Raw genomic sequence first — 23865 nt, 5'->3', positions numbered from 1 at the left:
CTGAACTGACTCAAGAAATAAAAAATCTGAATAGACCTAGAACACTAAACAAATTGAATAATTTATGAAGTCTTCCCACAAAGAAAAACCCAAACCCAGATAGGCTCACTGAATTTTACTAAACATTTAAAGAAGAAATAATACCAATTTTTCATGAACTCTTTCAGAAAATAGAGGAACTGGGGCACTTCACAACTCATTTTGAGACTAGTATGTTATCTTACCATGATACCTTGGTATCCTGGGTATTGGCCTGATACCAAAGCCAAAAAAAAAAAAAAAAAAATCACAAGAAAAGAAAACTACAGGGGCACCTGTAGGTGGCTCCATTGGTTAAAGGTCCAACTCGGTTTTGGCTCAGTTCATGATCTTACAGTTCGTGAGTTAGAGCCCCACATCAGGCTCTGTGCTGACAGCATGGAGCCTGCCTAAAATTCTCTCTCTCTCCCTCTCTCTGCTCCTCCCCTGCTCACTCACTCACTCACTCTCTCAAAATAAATAAACTTTATAAAAAAAAAAAAAGAAAACTATAGACCAATATCTTTTATGACTGTAGCTTCATAAATCCTCCACAAAGCTGATTCCCAGAATATATAAAAATGATTGTGACTAAGTGAGATTTACACCAGAAATGCAAGATTAATTTAACACCAGAAAACAATCAATATAATAGACTGTTATGATTAAATACTCTCAGCAAATTAGGAATAAAAGAAATTTGCATATAAAATTTCTACATAAAATCCTAACATCATAATTAATAATAAAATACTAAATGCTTTTCCTCTAAGATTGGAAACAAAGAAAAGATGTCTGCATTCACTACTTCTTTTCAACAGTGTACTGGAGGTTCTAGCCAATTAATTCAGGAAAGAAAAATGAAATACAATCAGATTAGAAAAGAAGATAGAAAGCTGTCTTTATTCACAGATGAAGTGATCATCCTGCATTTAGGGAATGCAAAGGAATAAAAAAAACAAATGAGTTCAGTAAGGTCACAGGATATAAGATCATTATAGAGAAAATCAGTTTATTTCTATATATAAACATTGGACAACCCAAAACAAATTAAAAAAAAAATTGCATCCACAGTAGCATTAAAAAGGATAAAACACTTAGGAATAAATTTGACAAAAGAAGTGCAAGACTAATACACTGAAAACTACAAAACATATCTGAAAGAAATGAAAGACCATCTAAATGAGAGAAATTCCATGTTCATGCATTTGAAGACAATATTATTGACATGGCAGTTCTTCCCAAATTTATAGATTTAAAGCAGTCTCCTTCAAAATCTCAGCTGGCTTTTTTGCAGAAATTAACAAGCTGATCCTAAATTTTATTTGTAATAACAAAGAACCAAAATAGTCAAAACAATATTGAAAAACATCAAAGTTGGAGGACTTAACACTTTTTTATTTCAAAACTTACCACAAAGTTATGGTAGTCAAGACTGTGTGAAATTGGAATAAAGAAAGACATACAGATCAATGAAGTAATTCAGAGCCCAGAAATAAATCTTTACATATTTATGGTCAACTGATTTTCTGTTAAGGTCCCAAGGCAATTCAATGGGGCAGGGGTTATCTTTTCAAGAAATAGTGCTGGGGCAGAAGTGCACAAAAATGTTTAGGCAGTCCTGGGTGTCGATCATGTTATGTGTGCATTAGCCATACATGTTGCCCACCAACAGTTGTATAGGACCATAGACTTGAAGGTTTTTTCATGATTCTATGAAAATAAAAGGTGAAAATCACCTTTTATTAGAGAACAACATCAGTAAAAGAAAGAATTCTATGCGTATCCACATCCTTTGTATTCCCTCCTAGCTTAATGAGGGAGCCCACTGGACTAAGCTGTAGCTAGCACTTCTGTTCTCTTAGCTACTAGAGACTTGTCCATATCAGCAGATGCCTCACCATAGAAGGGGCTTGACTGCTTCACTCATGAGCACCTCAGAGTTCTTATTTTCTTGTAGAATTTGATTGGGACAAAACATGGCAAGTGAATTGTATGTTTCTTCTGTTGAAGACCTAAAAAACAATAGGAAAAAAGAAAGTGCTCCACTGAAGAAGGACTTAAAAAATGGAAAGGAACACCTATATAAAGGACATAGTGAAAATTTCTTCCATGAAATCAGTAACACAACTAAAAAAGATAACCAGGAATTCTGTATAGAAAGAAATGTCAAAGGATTAACCATAAAATTGATATTTTCAAAAGATGAAGTCAGTAATCTTTAAGAGACGATAACTGGAGATAATGTGATAATTAGAGCAAACTGGGAATATAATGTGAAGTGTTTTCTGTAACTATTCAGAGTCTTTCAAGGACCTGCTGATGACTAGAAGCTGAACACGAAAGACTACATCCTGTGTGATTCCATTTGACTGTGAAATTCTAGAATAAGGAAAATTAATCGGTAATGATAGAAATCAGATCAGTGGGAGTGGTGATTAACTGCAAAGGGGTACAAGGGAACTTTCTGGGTAAATGGAAGTGTTCTGTACCTTGATTAGGGTTGTGGTAACATGGGTGTATTCGTTTGTCCAGACTCTGACCGGTACATACAACATGGGTGCATTTGTTTAATGTAAATTAAAAATCTCATGTTTCCAAAAAAACAAAAGATTTTAAAAACCCAAAATAATTGTTCTTAAGTTTTTCTTGGGCTTTTGTATTATAAGAAACAAGTATAGGATTTTTTTTAATGGTTTGTGAACCATAAATTATAAAATACAGTAGTCTGATTATTGGTGTCTGTCTATCTGAGCATTTTTTTTTTTAATTTTTTTTTTAACGTTTATTTATTTTTGAGACAGAGACAGAGCATGAACGGGGGAGGTCACAGAGAGAGGGAGACACAGAATCTGAAACAGGCTCCAGGCTCTGAGCTGTCAGCACAGAGCCCGACGCGGGGCTCAAACCCACGGACCGTGAGATCATGACCTGAGCCGAAGTCGGACGCTTAACCGACCAAGCCACCCAGGCGCCCCTATCTGAGCATTTTTGAAGCTAAAGTAGAATACTAACAACTGGGAAGATGATGATGTGGTATTGTCCAGGGAACAGGAACTGGCCTAGGAAGTATGTGGCTACCAAACACACTTCAAGAACGCTACTGTAGCCTGTCTAGCTGTGGTGCATTGTGTTCAACTCAGGTCCCCTGTGGAACCATATCTCTTGTATTTTGGTGGGAAATCCCATTGCTCATAAAATACTCAGATCTTCTGTGTTTTTCATTTTCTTTCTTTTTATAAATAACCTAATTAGATAGATGGTTTGAAATTTAGGCTGAAACTACAGATTTCAGCAACTGTGAATTTCATAAGGAGGGAAAAGATTTTCACGTGAATTAAGTCAGAAATGGCAAGTAAAATCCAGTAGCATATTGTATGTTCTGTTTCTCCTCACAAGGAGCAGTTCCTAAGTAACTTTTACATTTGTGATACCTCAGTAGCAAAGTATGCTTATTACTAGGATGATGAATAGTGGCTCTCTTTTTAAAGATGACATTTTAAAGGGTTATTAACACTCATACTGAAAAGATATTATGATGAAAATATTCTAAAACTAATGTGTCACTACACCAGGATTAGCATCTTGGAATAATACACCCTCTACTTAGCTGTTGGGCCAACATATCAATTGTAGCTAAGCAATTTCATTCATCAAAGGAAAAGGAGAAAATTCCTAAAATGTGTTCAGCATCAGCATATCCCCTGCCAACCTCACCCCTCTGGTAATAGGTTGTAAGGCCTTGCTAAGAAGGGAGAACTCCTAGGAAAGTCTCAGCAGCCAGCCAGCTCTCAGGAGCACCGAGGTAGATGTCTTTCCCCTCTAATGGCAGCGCTACCTCTCAGTCTGCATATCTGTGTACCTGTTCAAAATTCCTCAAGACTTTGTTGGTGTTGCCACCCAGTGCAAGGACTCCTGCAGGGCAGTGTTCTCAACACCACTGACACATGCCCTGCTGGCCTATATTGATGGCTTCCTTTAGAAAGGATAAGTTTCCAGTTCCTACCACTGGGGACTGGATTGGCAGGCCACTTGACACAAAGCTTGACAGTGTGTGCAGAGGAGCTCCCTGAGAAAGGAGTGCTTGGTTTGGTGAAATCCTCTCCAGAGACTTGATTTTTGTCAGAGCTTCTTTTATGTTCTTTTATTTATTGTCACCCCTCCTCCAGTCCCTGCCAAATGCACGCACACGCACGCACGCGCACACACACACACACACACACACACACACACACACACACTAAAACTTTAGTATTTGGTCATGACTCTTAGAGTTCTCAGACACTTCAGTATCTGTGGTCTCATTTTATCCTTCCAGGAATCCAATGAAGTTGGTAGCATAGGCATTACTCCATTTGAAGATGAGATAATTAAGGTATAGATGGGCCAAATGCTGACATCTAGCTAGTATTATCCTGGGAGCAACATCCGAAGTTGCTGACTATTAACCTGTCCTTTTTTCTACCACACCACTTTCTTTTTGCCTATTTCCTCTCTGTTAGCCCTTCTAGCATGGATGTTTAATCTCTTGTTTCCTAAAGTGAGAGTTCTTTTACCAAGCCCAATGTGTCTGGTGAGGGATATTTCTAAGGGATTGAAGGACATCATCAAAGTCTTGACTGTAGCAAGGGTCATCAGGTGAGGCCCTGTCAGCAATGTGGAGATTAAGGGTGAAGTTTTGAGCAGCTGTACTTTTCTTACAACTCTATAATGTATGTGCTAGATATATTTAGTAAAGTTGTCCTTAATTCTTTCCTTCCCTTCCAAGATGATCTGAGTATAGGAAAAAGGAAATTATGTATCTGAGTAAAAAAGCACTTGCAGAAAATGGCTGAAAGTTCAAAACTAAATATTAACCATTATTTATGTTTGGAAGTTCTCAGAGAAGAGTTTCCATGGGATGAAGTTGTTCTTTGTGCTGTTGACTTCCTGGTATAAGTTATTAGAAGCTGGAAATTAAAGGGGCGCCTGGGTGGCACAGTCGGTTAAGCGTCCGACTTCAGCCAGGTCACGATCTCGCGGTCCGTGAGTTCGAGCCCCGCGTCGGGCTCTGGGCTGATGGCTCAGGGCCTGGAGCCTGTTTCCGATTCTGTGCCTCCCTCTCTCTCTGCCCCTCCCCCGTTCATGCTCTGTCTCTCTCTGTCCCAAAAATAAATAAACGTTGGAAAAAAAAAATTAAAAAAAAAAAAAAGAAGCTGGAAATTAAAGTAATAATAAGACATTAGATTTTAGATACAGCCAGTCAATATCTCAGTAGTATCTGCAATTTAAGTATACCCTTCTGGGAACCAAGAAAGACATTAAAAATCGGTAAACATATTTTTAATTTACCTTATATAAATAAAAGTTGAAATGTTTTGTTTGGTGGGTTTTTGTTTACTTTTGTTTTGATTTTGGCAGTAGTGATTGTTATAATTCAGTTATCAATATGTGGTCTTGATAATCAAGCCTGGCAGTTGGTCTTCATTTTGACCATTTAGCAATGGATCCAAATGACAAGAAAAGTTCTAGTGAGAAGGTGTGATGAGCCACTTTATTAGTGTAGCTCATCATCTAATGAAGGGGGCAGCCTCCATTCTTGGGTTTTGAACTATGTGGTGAGATCGGTATTACCAAACAAATGGACAGAAATATCCCCCTTTTGAAGGTTTAAACAATATTTGCTATTTTCTGATTATAAGAACAACACAAGAAAAAGATTGTAGAACATATAGGGTGAGGGCACACTGGCTTTGGAGGTGGAGAAGCCCTGGCTCCTGTACATACTTGGTCAGTCATGACTATGTGACCAAAACTCTCTTATCTTTGGTTTCCTCATCTATAAAATCGGAGATATTATGGTACCTACCTACATAGAAGTTTTATGTGGAGATAAAATAAAGTCATTAAAATGCTCAGAACAAGGCCTGACTTAATAAAGGGAGTTTAAAAAAGAAGAAAATCAAAATGGGGGCGACTGGGTGGCTCAGTTGGGTAAGTGTCCAACTTCGGCTCAGGTCATGATCTCGCGGTTTGTGGGTTTGAGCCCCGCGTCAGGCTCTGTGCTGACTGCTCAGAACCTGGAGCCTGCTTCAGATTCTGTGTCTCCCTTTCTCTCTGTCCCTCCCCTATTCACACTCTGTCTCTCTCTCTCTCTCTCTCTCAAAAATAAATGAAACATTAAAAAATTAAAAAAAAAAATAAACCACAAGCCACCGTTAACATTTTGACATATTAGCTCTCAGGCTTTTTTCTGCCATACACGCACACATACATACCAGTGTGTACTACCCATATAGGTGTACATATATATCCTTTTTTTTAACCTTTTCCAAAATTGGGATCATTTTTTAAAATATTTTTTAATGTTTGTTTATTTTTGAGAGAGAGAGACAAAGTTGCAAGCAGGGGAGGGGAAAAGAGAGAGGGAGACACAGAATCCAAAGCAGACTCCAGGCTCTGAGCTGTCAGCACAGAGCCCGACACAGGGCTTGAACCCACAAACTGTGTGATCATGACCTAAGCTGAAATTGGATGCTCAACCGACTGAGCCACTCAGGTGCCCCATGGGATCATGTTTAATATACAATCTATATCCTGCTTAATTTTTCCCACATAACCTTATATTTCCCTTGACATTAAAATTTACCGAAACAGATTTTTATGACCTCATAATACTGTAACATGACTTAACAAAATTATTTAATCATTACCTCCTTGTGAGATATCTAAGTTATTTCCAATATTTTACCATTATTAATGTTCCTTACTTTAAAGGTTACAAAGTTTTTAAGATCTTAAGACTTGTTCTATTTTTGTTTTGGTGGGGTGGGGCACAGTTTGTACTTTGAGGTTGAACTTTTTCATATGTCTATTGATTCCTGGCATTACTTCAGTGAAGTACCTTTTCATGAATGAATGTAACTTGTAAAGGTGTTTTAGGTAGGGTCTCAAGTTTCTAGAGTAGTGTCAAGTACATAGTAAGTACTCAATAAATATTTGTGGCATACCCACAACTCTCTGGTCAACTAATCCTTGACAAAGCAGGAAATAATATCCAATGGAAAAAAGTCTGTTCAACAAATGGTGTTGGGGAAACTGGACAGCAACATAGAGAAGAATGAAACTGGACCACTTTCTTACACTATACACAAAAATAAATTCAAAATGGATGAAGACTTAAATGTGAGACAGGAAACCATCAAAATCCTAGAGGAGAACACAGGCATTAACCTCTTTGACCTTGTCTAGAGCAACTTCTTACTAGACTTGTCACCAAAGGCAAGGGAAACAAAAGCAAGCATGAACTATTGGGACCTCATCAAGATAAAAAAAAGCTGCACAGTGAGGGAAACAATCAACACGACCAAAAAGCAGCCTGTGGAATGGAAGAGGATATTTGCAAGTGGCATATCTGGTAATGGTTAGTATCCAAAATCTATAAAGAACTTACCAAACTCAATACCCAAAAAACAAATAACCCAGTTAAGAAATGGGCAGAAGACATGAATAGACGCTTTTCCAAAGAAGATATCCAGATGGCTGAGACACATGAAAAAATGCCCAATAACACTCATCATCAGGGAAATATAAATCAAAACCATCATGAGGTACCACCTCACACATGTCAGAATAGCTAAAATTAACAACACAAAAAATAACAGGTGTTGGCGAGGATGCAGAGAAAGGGAAACTCTCCTGCACTGTTGGTGGGAATGCAAACTGGTGCAGCCATTCTGGAGAACACTATGGGGGTTCCTCAAGAAGCTAAAAGTAGAACTCCCCTACTATCCAGCAATTGCACTATTAGGTATTTACCCAAAGGATACAAAAATACAGATTCAAAGGGGTACATACACCCTAATGTTTATAGCAACATTATCAACAATAACCAAACTATGGAGAGAGCCCAAATGTCCATCGACTGATGAATGGATAAAGAAGAATGGATATATACATACATGTGGTATGTATATATATACTCAGCCATCAAAAAGAATGAAATCTTACCATTTGCAATGATGTGTATTATGCTAAATGAAGTAAGTCAGAGAAAGAGAAATAACATTTCACTCATGTGGAATTTAAGAAAACAGACGAACATATGGGAAGGAGCGGAGGAAGAGAAGAGAAACAAACCACAAGAGACTCTTAATGATAAAGAACAAACTATGGGTTGACAGAGGGAGGGAAGTGGGAGATGGGCTAGTTGGGTGATGTTGTATGTAAGTGATGAATCCCTGAATTCTACTCCTGAAACCAGTATTGCACTATATATTAACTAAAATTTAAATTTAAAAGAAAGGGGGGAAAAAAAACCCACAACTAGACAAGAAATTCAAAACCTTTTTAAGAGGATACTAAGAAAGTTTTCAGCCTAAAATGTTTCATTGTAGTCCTTAAAACTATTATGATGTGTTAAAGGAAGGGAAAATAACCTTATTTATAACTTTAAATTGTCACAATTTAAAATTTATCAATATTGGAAATTTAAAGTGCTATCCTCTGGTGATCACCTTTCAAATAAACTGATGATCTTTAAAAAACAAATTTTTAAAACTAAATATATTTATAGCATGATAAATGAATGGCAAGAATATTAACTCTTTGTCTATTATATTTATTTCAAATGGGGTCAAATCTTAAGAAAATTACTGCCTCCATATACATTCAAAGATAATGCTATCTTGGTTCTTAGTCTTTATAACCTAATTTTTTTCCTTTCTTTTCTTCCCCCCCCACAGTTCATCCATGAGCTCGGATTTCCCACATTACAACTTCAGGATGCCTAATATTGGATTCCAGAATCTGCCTCTCAACATATATATTGTGGTTTTTGGCACTGCTATATTTGTCTTCATCCTTAGTTTACTCTTCTGTTGCTACTTGATTAGGTAATCAGTTTTCATTCTGTGCTACTTCAGAATATATTAATCAATTATAAATCATATTTTTGCCCTTAGGTTAAAAAATTGTATATGTGCAATAATTAGCAAATTTTCTAAAATTAAGGTTGCTAAACATTTTAACCTTCTGTGAGTTAGTTACTAATGAATAAAACACCTTTATACAGTCTTCAATCCTACTTGTTGATGAATGTGTTTTACTCTATAGAAGAAAATTGTCCCCATTTATTTTTCTAACATATTAGCACCTGGTCCAGATACACTTATTATCTGTTCCCAAGATTTAATCTACATTCACAAAGATTTCAAGATATCTTTTCAAGGATGGTGTTGCGTCATTGTTAGCTAAAGTCATTAGGGATTAGAAAACAATGTCCAAGGCAAGGTCCAAGCCTTTAAACAGGTTCTTGTGGTCTCTTAAGATTTTAAGTTCCTTTGGTCAAGTGTTCAGGTGATTGATTATCTGCATAAAACACTAAATATTCCAAAAGCTCTGCAGCACGTGTATGGAGAAGTGACAAAGGATAACACCTCACATGAAGGAGTAATGGATTTGGCCAGTAAAGATTCACAGTTGACTTACTCATAATTGTTTAAACAAACGTCTTATTCTTTTTAGTTTTCAAAGCTGAAACTTAAAGACTGTAAAAATTCATATACTGTATTGTTCAAAGAGCTTTATGAATAAAAGAGTAGAAAGTTGGATTTTATTAAACACCTATACCTCTAACAATTTTTAGTGCCTGTACAGAATGTGATTATGGTTACGATACATACCCTCATCAGATGTCTTTAAGCAATAATTAATTGTTGCCACCAGTGACTACTCACTGATGGTCAAATTTGAATGAATTTAGTGTATTGTTTCCAATATTCTGATAAATAAGTCTACATTCCTACAGAAATTGAATCTTATTTGAAGTTCTCACAAAATGTAATCACTTCTTACCTCTCATAGATATGCTGGCTACTTAGGATTTTTAGGTCTTTCTCAGAGTAATAAATAAACACTTAACTAATATAATTATAGCATTTAGGAAAAATGTTATTTGCAGAAATTTCTTTTTTCTAGCATTTTTTAAATAATAGTTTGATAAATGTTATGTAAATATTTGGCTTTTTTTTTGTTTTGTTTTGAATGAAGGAATTAGCCATAGCAAAAACAGGCCCTCATAACCTTAAAATATGATTATCTTTGGGGAGGATGGCAGAGAACTGCTGATTTTTTGTTGTTGTTATTTCTTCCCTCAGATCTACTAAATTTTTTGGTTTTGCTATAAATAGTGGTTTTAACTAAGAAATTTGTGAATTTAATATTTGAAACCAAATTATACTTTAAAAGATAAAATAATATAATAATATAACAAAATATTTTTTAAAGATTCATTAATGAAGGAGTTTTATATATGTAAAATATTCTAAAATATTCAAGCTAGCTCATAGTATAGTTTTTATTACTATGTCTAAGAACTAAGCCTTTAACCTTGTTTTAAGAAAAACACTAATATACCAATTGTGATTCTGGGTAAGCTTTTTGAGAAATCAGTTGTGAAACACCATTTTACTTCATTGTATTCCTTTGAATAATCAAGCAAATAGGTAGAGAAAGGGAAAAAAATGATAACAGTTGTCTTCATATATTACCATTGTACTTCATTTTATCCTTTCTGTATCTTTTTTATTATTTATCTAACAAAGCAAATAAGTGGGGATCTGCTATACTAAAATAAAATTATCTTGTCTAATTAGAGAAACCAGTCTTTTAGAAATGTTCAAACATTTCTAAACTTCATTTACAAGTCAGTGGTACCATTTTGAAAATTAAATCATGATGTAAGGAGCTTTTCCTTTCTGATGAACCTAGTGTTAGTTTTAACCTTTCATATATTAAATTTGGATTTAACAAGTCATTTGAAGTTAATCTGGAGATTTATGGATTCAGCTCCTTTAAAATGATCAAAGCTGGGGCGTCTTAAGTGGTTCAGTCAGTTGAGCATCCGACTTCAGCTTAGGTCATGATCCCACAGTTTCTGGGTTTGAGTCCCACATTGGTCTCAGTGCTGATAACCCAGAGCCTGCTTTGGATTCTGTGGCTCCCTCTCTGTCTGCCCCTCCCCCATTTATTCTCATTCTCAGTCTCATTCATATTCATTCATTCTCTCTCTCTCAAAAATAAACACTTAAAAGTAAGAAAAAATTGAAAACTAAAGTTATAGGAGGGCTTTTGAGTTATCTAACAAAAATTTTAAGGTCTTAAACCGAGATAATGACAGTAAAGCTACATAGGGTGTTATGGATGGTTGTGAGTAATATTTGGGTGGTGAAAATGAACAGAATTTGGTGACCAGATATTAATGATGGACAAGAAAAGATGTGCTCAGAATTGTTCCTGGACTTCTGGTTTAGGCAGCTGGGAAGATAGCAGTCCCTTTATAGAGCTAGAAAACAGGCAGGTTTGGGGTGGAAAGATGATAGATTCCACTTTAGACATGGGATGACTGAGTTTTTTGTGTTAACAGTCAAAATATTTAGTACACAATTGGATATATAGGTCTAAAGCTTATAAGAAATCTGTCTAGAAAAAGGGAGTCATGTAATAATAGGTAGAAGCTGAGGCCAGGAGGGTCCCCTAGAAAGAATGTGTATAGAGAAATAAAATGGATCCAGGACAAAATCCTAGGAAAACACTGATATTTAAGAGGATCCCATAGAAGAGACTAGAAGGGGATAGAAGCAGATAGGAGGAAAAATCATAGGACAGGAACCCCACAAGTAGCATTTCAGTGGATTAAGTCAGTTATGTCAAAAGTTCCCATTACATTTGACAATTAAGCTTGCATCTATAATTTTAGTTAGAAAAGTTTCAGTAGCATGGATACAGGGGTGATGAAAGGTGGACTGTAATGGGGCAAGGCCTGACCAGCAGGTGAAAATGAATACAAGAAATATGACCTCCTCTTTGAAGAATCTTGGCTGAGAAAAGATTAGGTTGGGGTAGGGTAGGTGTGCAGTTTGCTATAGAATCAAGGAAGTATTTTGGTGTTTGTCTTAAGAGATTCGGGCATATTAATAAATACAGTATAATATAAATAGTATTAAGGAGAGTGAGCTAGTTGTGAAGGATTTGTGAGAAGGAATGAACCATAGAGGTGAGAGGAGACACACTTAAAAGTTATAGTGGTATTAGTTATTTTTTTTTAAGTTTATTTAAGTAATCTCTACATCCAATGTGGGGCTAGAACTCACGACCCTGAGATCAAGAGTTACATAACTCTTCCAAGTGAGCCAGCCAAGCACCCCTATACTGCTATTAGTTTTAAGCAGGAGAATACCTTTTTAAGACAGAGATGAAAGTAACTGGAGAACAATATACACGTACAGATCTTCCTCAACTTACAGTGGGGTTACATCCCAGTAAACCCACTGTAAGTTGAGAATATTATAATCAAAAATGCATTTAATACACCTAACCCACTAGGGGCACCTGGGTGGCTCAGTTAAGCATGCAACTTTGGCCGGCTCAGGTCATGATCTCATCCCATGATTTGTGGATTCGAGCCCCATGTCCAGCTCTGCATTGACGGCTCAGAGTCTGGAGCCTGCTTTGGATTCTGTGTCTCCCTCTCTCTCTGCCCCTGCCCTGCTTGCGCTCTCTCTGACTTAAAAATAAATAAACATTAAATCCAGTTCTGAAGGCTAGAAGTTTGAAATCAAGGTGTCAGCAGGTCCATGCCCCCTCCGAAGGCTCTAAGAGAGGATCTTTCCTTGCCTCTGCTAGTTCCTGGTAGTTACCAGAAATCCTTGATGTTCTTTGGCTTGTAGCTGTATCATTTCAGTCTGTCTCTATCTTTACCTGGCCTTCTTCCCTGTGTTTCTGTATGGTCTCTCTTCTCTTCTAAGGACACCAGTCGTATTGGATTTAGGGTCTACCCTAATCCCAATATGATTTCATTTTAACTAAATAATCTACAAAGACTCTATTTCCAAATAGGGCTACATTCTGAGGTTCCAGCAGACATGAATTTTTTACACTGTTCAACCTAGTATACAAGAACAGGCAAATAGACCAGTGGAACAGAATAGAAACTCTAGAAACAGACCCACATATTGGGTCTGTCTCCCAACAGATATGCCACTGAAATGCAAAAGGGAAATAGGGACTTTTCAGTAAATGAGTCAAATGAAAATCTGCATGTGGATAAAAAGAATCTTAACCCCTACTCACATCATATATATAAAGACTAATTTCAGATGGATTGTAAGTAATTTCAAATGGATACCTAAATGTGATAGGTAAAATAACACATTGTTTTCACAGTACACACAAGAGAATATCTTCATGATCTGGGGGTAGACAGAGATTTCTTTAACTGGACACAAAAAGAACTGACATTATTGGGAAGAGTTTATAAATTAGACTTAATTTAAATTAAAAGCTTCTGTTCATCAAAAGATACACCCATCAAGAGAGTGAAAATGCAAGCCACAGAGTAGGAGATAATTGCAGTACATAGACCCAACAGAGTATATCTAATATATGTATGTATACATATATATATTAGATATGTTAGATATCTAATATATACATAATATATGTAAAGAAAAATTGATAAGAAAAAGGTAACTCATTTTTTAAAGACCCAAATAGGTATTTTTTAAAGGAAGATATACAAATGGACAATAAGCATATAAAAGGGTTCTTAACATCATTTGGGAAATGCAAATTAAAACTGAAATGAGATACCACTGAATAGACCTATCAGATTGGCTAAATTTTTTTTTAATGTTTATTTTTAAGAGGGAGACAGAGCACAAATGGGGAGGAGGCAGAGAGAGAGAGGGAGGCACAGAATCTGAAACAGGCTCCAGGCTTTGAGCTGTCAGCACAGAGCCCAACACAAGGGCTCGAACCCACGAACCATGAGATCAAGACCTGACCAAAGTCTGATGCTTAACCGACAGAGCCCTGGGCTTTAGTCCAGCTAAAAAAATTTTTAATCAACCCTACCAAGTAGTGGCAAAAATTTAAAACAGCTAGAGCTCTCATGCATTACATCTAGGAGTAGAAATTGGTATAAGCATTTTGACTAGCAATTCTACTCCTACATATATACTCAACAGAATTGAGTCTATATGTCTGCTAAAAGACATGTAGAAGAATTTGTTTAGCAGCTTTATAATAGCCCCAAACTGGAAGTAACCTAAATATTCATCAACAGTGGAATGGATAGTCTTATATTCACACAGTGGAGCACTATATGTCAGAAAGATTTACTGCAATGTGGATGAATTTCACAAGTATTTGTTAGCTGAAAGCCAACATAAAAAGTGTACCAAATGATCCATTTATGTGAAGCTCAAAACAAGCACAGTTAATCTGTAATGGTAGAAATCAAGATAGTGGGTACCTCTTAGGAGTAGATACTGATTGGGACGAGTCATTTCAGGGGTCCTGGAAATGTTCTATATCTTGATCTGGGTGATAGTTACAGCACTGTATAAATATATATATTTTAACATATTTAACTGTATTAAAGTTTTTGTACATTATTAGATGGATGTTATACTTAATTTTTTTAATTAAGAAAAATGTAATATATTAAATATTACTGAAACCAGTGGACTATCACCAATATAAACTGAGGCTTGTTCATTAAAATATTTGTTGTGTTGGGGCGCCTGGGTGGCTTGGTCGGTTAAGCGTCCGACTTCAGCTCAGGTCATGATCTCACGGTCCGTGGGTTCGAGCCCCGCGTCTGGCTCTGTGCTGACAGCTCAGAGCCTGGAGCCTGTTTCAGATTCTGTGTCTCCCTCTCTCTCTGCCCCTCCCCTGTTCATGCTCTGTCTCTCTCTGTCTCAAAAATAAAACAAACGTTAAAAAAAAAAATTTTTTTTTTAAAATAAAAAAAAAATAAAATATTTGTTGTGTTAAGATTTTAATGAGATTTCACTTGAGTTAATATTTTGATAATATTTTATGGTTATTGTCATAACATGGTAACAGGTCATGTGGGTATTTTTCAGGATAAAGGTTTTGGATTTTAAACAATAAATGATATAAATTAATATCAAAAATCTGTTTAAGATTTTTATCAAATTGTTACATTGGAAACCTCAATATCACATTACTCATATTCTGTCTTTTAGGCTAAGACATCAAGCACACAAAGAATTTTATGCCTACAAACAGGTGAGAAATTTACTTCAGATTGGCTTGGTCTTTATGTTTTTTGTTTTGTTTTTTTGGTTGTTTTTTGTTTGTTTTGTTTTTTTGCCAAAAAATGAGAATTTAGATTTCCACTCATATTTTAATCTGGGGCTGAATTTACTTGTGTTCATTTTAGCATTTCACTTGCCAGTTTGTAATACAAAATAGGTCAACTTCTTTAAGTATTTTCTTTAAGTATTATTTGAAGTTATAGAAAGTTCAGATGATATAATAATATAACAGGGAGGTTTAGCCAACATTTTGCTAAAGGGAGATGCTGTGGTTTATAATCCTTAAAGCTATGGTTAATCTAGTGGCATTCAGAGATTCCATGAAATGAATTTTTTTTTTTTCACCTCTTCCAGTAGAAGACACCAGCTCCTCAGAGGGGCAGAGGGGACCAGTTGTATTATAGTGATCTCATCTCCTCCCCCTTTCTATTAATGTCACACCACCAGAAATCCAAATACTTGGGTCATTATTGTTAACCCCTAGCCCTTTGTACTATCATCCTTTTACTGATTTGTTTTTTAAGGTAATAAACTTAGCTTTTCTTGACGGCCAAGTATAATTTGTTTTTTCTTCCATGTGTCATCCATTAACATTTTACTCCAAACAGTGGGTCTGGGTGTTCCTTAATTTTGTTTTGGTCAAAAGTATGAAATTATTTTTGTTATCTTTAGTTTTTTGCTTTCTGTTTTTTAGATTTTGTTTGCTTTTTTTTTTTTTTTTTTTTTTTTTAGTTTTTTCGTTGGGTTTTGTTGTTGGTTTTTTTTTTGAAGGGTTGTGGGGCAAGCTTTAGCTTATTTGGGCCTTTAACTGACACTGACACTACAGGACCATGTCACTGTTTTGGGATTACGTATCTTTTTTTATACATCTTTTGTTCGTGTCTTTTTGAAATCTGAGCTCCTTGTCAAGTTCCTTAGATGTATACACTGATGTTCATAGGTAACCGCACGCTCTTTCCCATAGGTCTCATGTGGGATTTATACACAGAGTTGAATGTTTTAGTTTTTCTAAATGAATGAATCCTGTTGTCTCAACATTATCGTAAACTTGACAGCCTATAAGATTTGTATGTAAGCTAAGTAGAAAGTAAAATTGGCCTTGATGGTTTATTCAAGAAGTGAAATTGACTGATAGAATTAATACAGTAAGAAGACAGAAAGTAAAATGGTCTTTAAAATCTACTGAGTTGGAAATTTAGTACATCCCTGTGTAGTCGGATGGTAGCTTTTGATTTCTGAAAATGTAATATGCCCTGAAAACCATTTTTGGTTCAGGAATATAAGATACTCAAAATTGGGAGATTTTCTCCAAGTTTCACTTGCCTGTTTTTTCACTTTAAGATGGCATGTAGTTCTAATAAGCTGTTTATTCTCAGAAACTTTCTTTTTAAATAATAATCCATCCTCTTATCACTTGGCATTTTTTTTTGGTATCCAGTCACCACAGAGTCAGGTTAGGGACTGGATGAATTTTAAGTTCATTTACATAACTCTGGGTAGAGCTAAAATTTCCTGGGGATAGTAATGCAAAATAATAAGCAAAACTTCTAAAATTAAGATTGACCTTATTTTTTAATCTTTTATATATTAGTAATCGTTCACTTCCCGTCAGCCAATACTGTGTTTTACTGAATCATGAGAGTCGACCTCATTTATTTTCCTCCTGGGTTAGCACTTAGTCCAGATGAGAATGTATTAATATCTTTTCCTAAAAGTTAATCTATACCCAAAGGGATTTAAAATTGCTTTTTGGGAGAACATTGCATCATTGCTCAAGTTGAAAAAATGTTGCTGGGGCACCTGGCTGGCTCAGTTGGTTAAGCATCTGACTTCAGCTCAGGTCATGATCTCACAGTTCATGAGTTTGAGCCCTGTGTTGGGCTCTGTGCTGACAGCTCAGAGCCTGGAGCCCATTTCAGATTCTGTGTCTCCCTCACTAGCTGCCCCTCCCCCGCTTGTGGTCTCTCTCTCTCTCTCTCTCTCTCTCTCTCTCTCTCTCTCCCTCCCTCCCTCCTTCAAAAATAGACATTAAAAAAAATTTTTTTTTTCAAAGAAAGAATGTTGCTAAAAAAATGTTCTGTCTCAAGCTATAAAAGAGATTTTCTTTAATATTGAATAAGAGGGGAAATGAGTAACATATACAATAGAAAAATATGTGTGAGTATAATGAGATTTTTTAATTACACATTTAAATGAGTATGACATACTTTTATGTCTTACAGGTTATATTAAAAGAGAAAGTAAAAGAACTGAATTTACATGAGGTAAGTTGCCTATAAGTATTTAATCTTTTTTTCAAGTTTATTAATTTATTTTGAGAGAGAGAGAGAGAGAGAACGACTGGGGAAGGGGCAGAGAGGGAGGGAGAGAGAGAATCCCAAGCAGGCTCCATGCTGTTAGTGCTGAGCTAGACTTGGGGCTTGATCCCACAAACCATGAGATCATGGCCTGAACTGAAATCAAGAGTCGATCACTTAACCAACTGAGCCAGGCCCCCTGTTAAGCGTTTTAATCTTTTCTTGAGCTATTATCTAATAGAAGTGATATGCTTAACTATCTTTATTTTAAGAAGTTAAAAAAATTAGGCTTATTTTTATCAGCCCTTAATAGGATAATTGAAAGTGAGGTCACATAAAAATCAATTGTGAGAAGACATAAGAGAGTAATGTAACTCGGGTGCCTAGGTGGCTCAGTCAGTTAAGTGTCCGACTTCAGCTCAGGTCATGATCTCCCCGTTCGTGGGCTCACACCCTGCATCAGGCTCTGTGCTGACTGCTCAGAGCCTGGAGCCTGCTTCGGATTCTGTGTCTCCCTCTCTCTCTGCCCCTCCCTGCTCACACTCTATCCCTCAAAAATGAATAAACGTTAAAAACAATTTTTTTAAAAAAGAGTAATATAACTCATTTTTAATAGAAATGGTGCTGATGTAAGATTTCATAGTAATAGGGATGCTGCATGTTGTCCCTGATATGAGTAGTAGATAGATACAAATTTGTTTTTCTACTCAAGATGAGTTTGCACTACTTTCACTCTTAAAAATGTTTCTAGTAGTTCCTTCATATCAATGGTACAAAAGAGACAATGATTACTTCTTGGGGGTGGGGATTTGGGGAGATGAGGCAAGGGGATAGAATAGAGAAGAACATAAGGGAAGACATGATTCCTTGGGATTGTCTAGTGATGAGGTTGCATGGTTGGCTCCCAGATGTTCACAACTTTACTGTGCTTTGTAACGTAAATCAAAAGTATGTGTGTATCCTGCTGTACACTTTCATACGCATTGTCTATGAGAATTTTTTTTAATGTTCATTTATTTTGAGAGGGACAGCACGAGCAGGGGAGGGGCAGAGAGAGAGGGAGAGAGAATCCCAAGCAGGCTCTGCACCATCAGCACAGAGCCCGATGTGGGGCTCAATCTCAGGGACTGTGAGATCATGACCTTAGCTGAAATCAAGAGTCGGATGCTTAACTGACTGAACCGCAAAGGCGCCCCAGAATTCTTTTTCATTTTACTCTTTGTGTCATCTCTGACTACAATTGTTCAGTAGAACCCAGTGATTTTATTTTTAATTTTAGGACCCTTTTCTCTTCCTTTCTGAGTTCTTTAATTTATTTGTAAAGCAAGGAGTTAGAAAGCTGCAAATTGTAATATCTGTGTTTTATATAATCTCATTGTGGGGCAGCTACATTGCCAGTCTCTTCAAAAAGAGTTAATTTGTGAAATTATTTCAATAATAATAAAACAATGATTTGTTATCATCAAACACTTTGAAAATTTCTACTGCGCCTTTGCTATTTCTGCATATTTTTTTCCTTTTTTTTTTAATTTATTTAAATTCAAGTTAGTTAACATATAGTGTAGCATTGGTTTCAGGAGTAGAACCCAATGATTCATCACTTACATATAACACCCAGTGCTTATCCCATCAAGTGCCCTCCTTAGTACCCACCACCCATTTAGCCCATCATCCAGCCCATCTTTCCTCCAGCAACCCTCAGTTTGTTTTCTGTATTTAAGAGTCTATTGGGGCGCCTGGGTGGCGCAGTCGGTTAAGCGTCCGACTTCAGCCAGGTCACGATCTCGCGGTCCGTGAGTTCGAGCCCCGCGTCGGGCTGTGGGCTGATGGCTCAGAGCCTGGAGCCTGTTTCTGATTCTGTGTCTCCCTCTCTCTCTGCCCCTCCCCCGTTCATGCTCTGTCTCTCTCTGTCCCAGAAAAATAAATAAACGTTAAAAAAATTTAAAAAAAAAAAGAGTCTATTGTGGTTTGCCTCCCTCTCTGTTTTTTTGTTTTTTTGGTTTTTTTAATGTTTTTATTTATTTTTGAGACAGAGAGAGAGCATGAGCAGGGGAGGAGCAGAGAGAGAGGGAGACACAGAATCCGAAGCAGGCTCCAGGCTCTGAGCTGTCAGCACAGAGCCCAACGCAGGGGTTGAACTCACAGACTGTGAGATCATGACCTGAGCCGAAGTCGGACACCCAACCGACTGAGCCACCCAGGCGCCCCCCCTCTCTGTTTTATCTTATTTTCCTTCCCTTCCCCTATGTGCATCTGCTTTGTTTCTCAAGTTCCACATGAGTGAAATCATATGATATTGGTCTTTCCTAAATGACTTAATTCATTTAGCATAATACCCTCCAGTTCCATCCACATTGTTGGAGATGGCAAGATTTCATTCTTTTCAATTGCCAAGTAATATTCCATTATACATGTATGTGTGTGTATGTATACACACACACCAGTTGGGGTACATGTGCCCCTTCGAATCAGCATTTTTATATCCTTTGGATAAATACCTAATAGTACAATTGCTGGATCATAGTCCTATTTTTAGCTTCTTGAGGAACCTCCCTACTGTTCTCCAGAGTGGCTGTGCCAGTTTGCATTCCCACCAGCAGTGCAAGAGAGTTCCTTTCTCTGCACCCTCGCCAACACCTTTTGTTTCCTGAGTTGTTAACTTTAGCCATTCTGACAGGTATGAGGTGATAACTCACTGTGGTTTTGATTTGTATTTCCCTGATGATGAGTGATGTTGAGCATCTTTTCATGTGTCTGTCAGCCATCTAGATGTCTTCTTTGGAAAAGTATCTATTCATGCCTTCTGCCCATCTCTTCACTGGGTTACTTGTTTTTTGGGTATTGAGTTTGGTAAGTTCTTTATAGATTTTGGATACTAACCCTTTATCCAATATGTCATTTGCAGGTATCTTCTCCCATTCCACTGGAATGGAATCACCTTTTAGTTTTGTTGACTGATTCCTTTGCTGTGCAGAGCTTTTTATCTTGATGAGGTCCCAATAGTTCATCTGCATTTTTTTAACAAAGAGTTGCTGTGTTACAGCATTTTAGACCTAACCTTGGAATAAACCCAAGCATCAATTTCTGTTTGATTTTTAAATTTTCCCAAAATTAACATAAAGTAATAGAGGATGATCTCTTTTCCATTTGGGGTCTCTTTGATGACCATAAATGGAAAAATTAAATTCTGACATACATTACCCATATTGAATAACCAGGTTCCTCAGAAGTCTTCCTTATTGGTTTTGACCCATTAGTTTATAATGGATCTTTTATCTTGAATGAGTACACTGTGTTGGTTGCACTATTATGTATCAGAGTTAGTATTTCACTTGCACTCACCAATTCCAATTTTGCTAAATTGGACTAAGCTGCTGATCCCCTCTCCCTGTTATTTGAAACTGTAGCTAGGAAAACCTAACCTTGCTCTATATATAGCTTGTTTCCAGAGGCAATCATGTATTTTTTGCAGCTCATTTGGTTTTTTCCAGTTGCATTTCTTGGTGATGAAACTATTTTGTCAGACTTTTATGTGTGTGTGCATTCCTGTAGCCTAATTATACAGTGATGACATAGCTTTGTCCTATGTAAGCACATGGAATTTTGATATGGATACTGTTATTAGTGAATAATTAGAATCGTGAAAAATCAAAGACAAGCTAAATGTCCTTCAGTGGTGTAGTGAATAAATAAAACATGATATACCAAAGATTATCTACCAAGAGAGGGGGGGGAAGGAAGAGAAACCTGATCTAGTGATTCATACAGTGAGGTACTATAAAAGCAGACAAAATTAAGGACTGAGCTCTATCTGTAAATATATCAATTGGGATAGATCTCTAATGGGATCTGAAAACAAGTTATAAAGTGATATAAATGTTTATATCACATATGTAAACTAAAACAAACACCATATTGTTCATGGATTTATGTGCATACTGCAAGGTGTTTTACTGGGTTTGAGAAGGACACATGATCACGTGGGACATGGAGAGAAGAGAAAAAAGATTAGGGGAAGTTGGTCAAAGGGATGTTACTTTAAAAAAAATTTTTTTTTTAGTGTTTATTTGTTTTGAGGGAGAGAGAGACAGAGTGCGAGCAGGGGAGGGGCAGAGAGAGAGGGAGACACAGAATCCGAAAAAGGTTCCAGGCTCCAAGCTGTCAGCACAGAGCCTGACGCAGGGCTCTAACCCACGAACCGCGAGATCATGACCTGAGCCGAAGTCGGACGCTTGACCGACTGAGCCACCCACGTGCCCCAAAAGTGATGTTAGTTTTATATGTAATGGTCTTAAAGAAGGAAAATAGTACATTACTTTTACAGTAATTTTAGAGTTATTGAATACATAAAACATGTCAGACACTTACTAAACTACAGAGACACAAAGGAGCGTAAAATACTAATTTCTGCCCTTAGGCAGTTAACATTCTGGTAGAGAAGACTGTAAACAAGCAAGTCACACTGGGGTGTGCAAAAGGGTGCTGTGTGTTATCTGGGATATATACTGAGAAGTTCTTAAGGGGTCTGATATTGCATAATCACATAGCTACTTCTTGGCTTTTGCTCCCCTAAGGGAGCCTTCCTGGGACCTTACCAACTCAGATGCCCAGACACCACCCCTGCCCCCTCCAGCTTATTAGTTAGCTCTACATCTATGACTGTATCATTTTTGTTTAATTTTTTCTACCAATATAGGGGTCAAGCAACACTTACACTGAGTGAAGCTAAGGAGGTACTATATACATATTCAAAACATAATATATTATCCTTCTACAAAGAAAAATATCCTCTTAATACCCGTAGTCTTCCCTGTTTTTATTTCTCCATCTTTTAATAGAGAAACAGATACAGAGAAGGAGATCTCTAAGAGAAACAACAGAACAGTCATGTAAGTGGAGTCCTAAATGACCTCTAATGTCAAGAAAAACATTTTCTTGACATCTAGTGTCGAGAAAAACAGAAAGGTGCTGTGGAATCTGTGACATACTGGGGAATGCAGGTCCTGTTAAAGGAGTTGCTAGCACTCAGCTCTAGCTAATTGTTGTCATGGAGGAATGCAGGCCAGTTGTTGCCAGATCTGGGTTTCTTCAAGAAAAGCTGGAGAGTCTTGGCATTAGTTTACGATCTGCTCCCTATTTGCATTTAGTCTTCACCACAGTGTCCCCAACTCTAGTTTTTGTTGAGTAGTTGCTTTCTCCATTAAATCTCCTTTGTCAGAAATCAAATGGCCATATTTTGTGACTGTCTTTCTCAGTTCTCCATTCTGTTCCATTGATTTATGCACCCATTCCCTCACCGACACCACAGCTTTATAATAAGTCAAAATAAGACAGTTGGATTCCTCCAACTTTATTCTTCTTTTCCAAAACTGTTTTAGCTAGTCTAGTTCCTTGCTCTTCCATTTAAATTGTGGCATCAGCTAGTCTATATCTACGAAAAAGAAGAAAAAGTCCTCCTGGGATTTTGATTAGTATTGCATCGAATCTGTAAGTCAGGGGAAAATTGGCATCTTTACCATGTTGAGTCTTATGATCTAAAAACACATTATGTCTTTCCATGTATGTATATACTGATTTATATAAAGCTCTGTTTTTAGTGCTTATTATACATTTAGGATTTTTATGTCTTCTTGGTGAATTGTTCCCTCTGTCAAGACATAATATCCCTCTTCATCTCTGGCAGTTTTCTTTGCTTTGGAATCTTTGTGTGATATTAGTACAGCACCTCTAGCTTTCTTTTGATTAATGTTTCCATGGCCTGTATTTTTCCATCCTTTTATTTTCAGTCTACCTATAGAATTATATTTGAAGTGAGTTTTCTTATAGATAGCATAAAGTTGGGTCATGATGGGTTTTTTTTAATCCACTCTGCCAATCTTTGTTTTAATTGGTGTGTTTAGACCATTTACATTCAAGGCAGTTATTGATGTTTGTAATTGGGTCTACCATTTTATTACCTGTCTTCTGTTTTTCCCTCTTTCATTCTTGTTTCCCTTTTACTGCCACCTTTGGATTATTTGAAGACTTTTAGTAATCCATTTTTAGTATCTTTTGTGATTTTGGCTTTATCTTTTTTGTGTAATATTTTAGAGAATTACAAAATAAATACACCTGGAACTATTTTTTTTAGCACTTCAGTTGGAACGTAGAAATGTTCCACCATGTAGATAGACCCTTTTACCTTTTTCCACTTATGCAGTTGCTATCATATTACATCTATATACATTGAAAATCCATCTGACAGTGTTATATTTTTTACTTATAACTGTCAAATATATTTTAAAGGATTCTGGAAAGGAAGAATAGTCATAAATATTCAGATATTTACCATTTCTGTTGCTCTTCATTCCTAATATTCCAAGTTTCCTTCTTTTATTAATGTTTGTTTATTTATGTGTATGTGTGTGTGTGTGTGTATATATATATATATATATATATATATATAT

The 23865-nt window shown here is 36.5% G+C and overlaps 1 protein-coding gene across 4 annotated transcripts in view; it reads left to right on the top strand.

The window, feature by feature from the left end:
* The window catches only part of RNF24 (ring finger protein 24), a 74378-nt gene that overhangs the window by 39489 nt on the left and 11024 nt on the right, over positions 1–23865 (top strand). For 2 of the 4 annotated variants that reach the window (XM_040447596.1, XM_040447598.1), the window contains exons 3-6: positions 2321–2422; positions 8742–8891; positions 15051–15093; positions 17345–17386. In XM_040447596.1, coding sequence (XP_040303530.1) covers positions 8749–8891; positions 15051–15093; positions 17345–17386 — 228 coding nt within the window. In that variant the 5' untranslated portion in view covers positions 2321–2422; positions 8742–8748. The remainder of the gene's footprint in view (positions 1–2320; positions 2423–8741; positions 8892–15050; positions 15094–17344; positions 17387–23865) is intronic. The other 2 variants (XM_040447595.1, XM_040447597.1) reach the window with 1 other exon arrangement.

This window comes from Herpailurus yagouaroundi, unplaced genomic scaffold, assembly GCF_014898765.1.
Source record: "Herpailurus yagouaroundi ecotype Mexico unplaced genomic scaffold, PumYag 196, whole genome shotgun sequence".
NCBI classification, from domain to species: Eukaryota; Metazoa; Chordata; class Mammalia; order Carnivora; family Felidae; genus Herpailurus; species Herpailurus yagouaroundi.
Note: the sequence above shows the minus strand (reverse complement) of the source record. Positions and strands in the feature narration are given on the sequence as shown.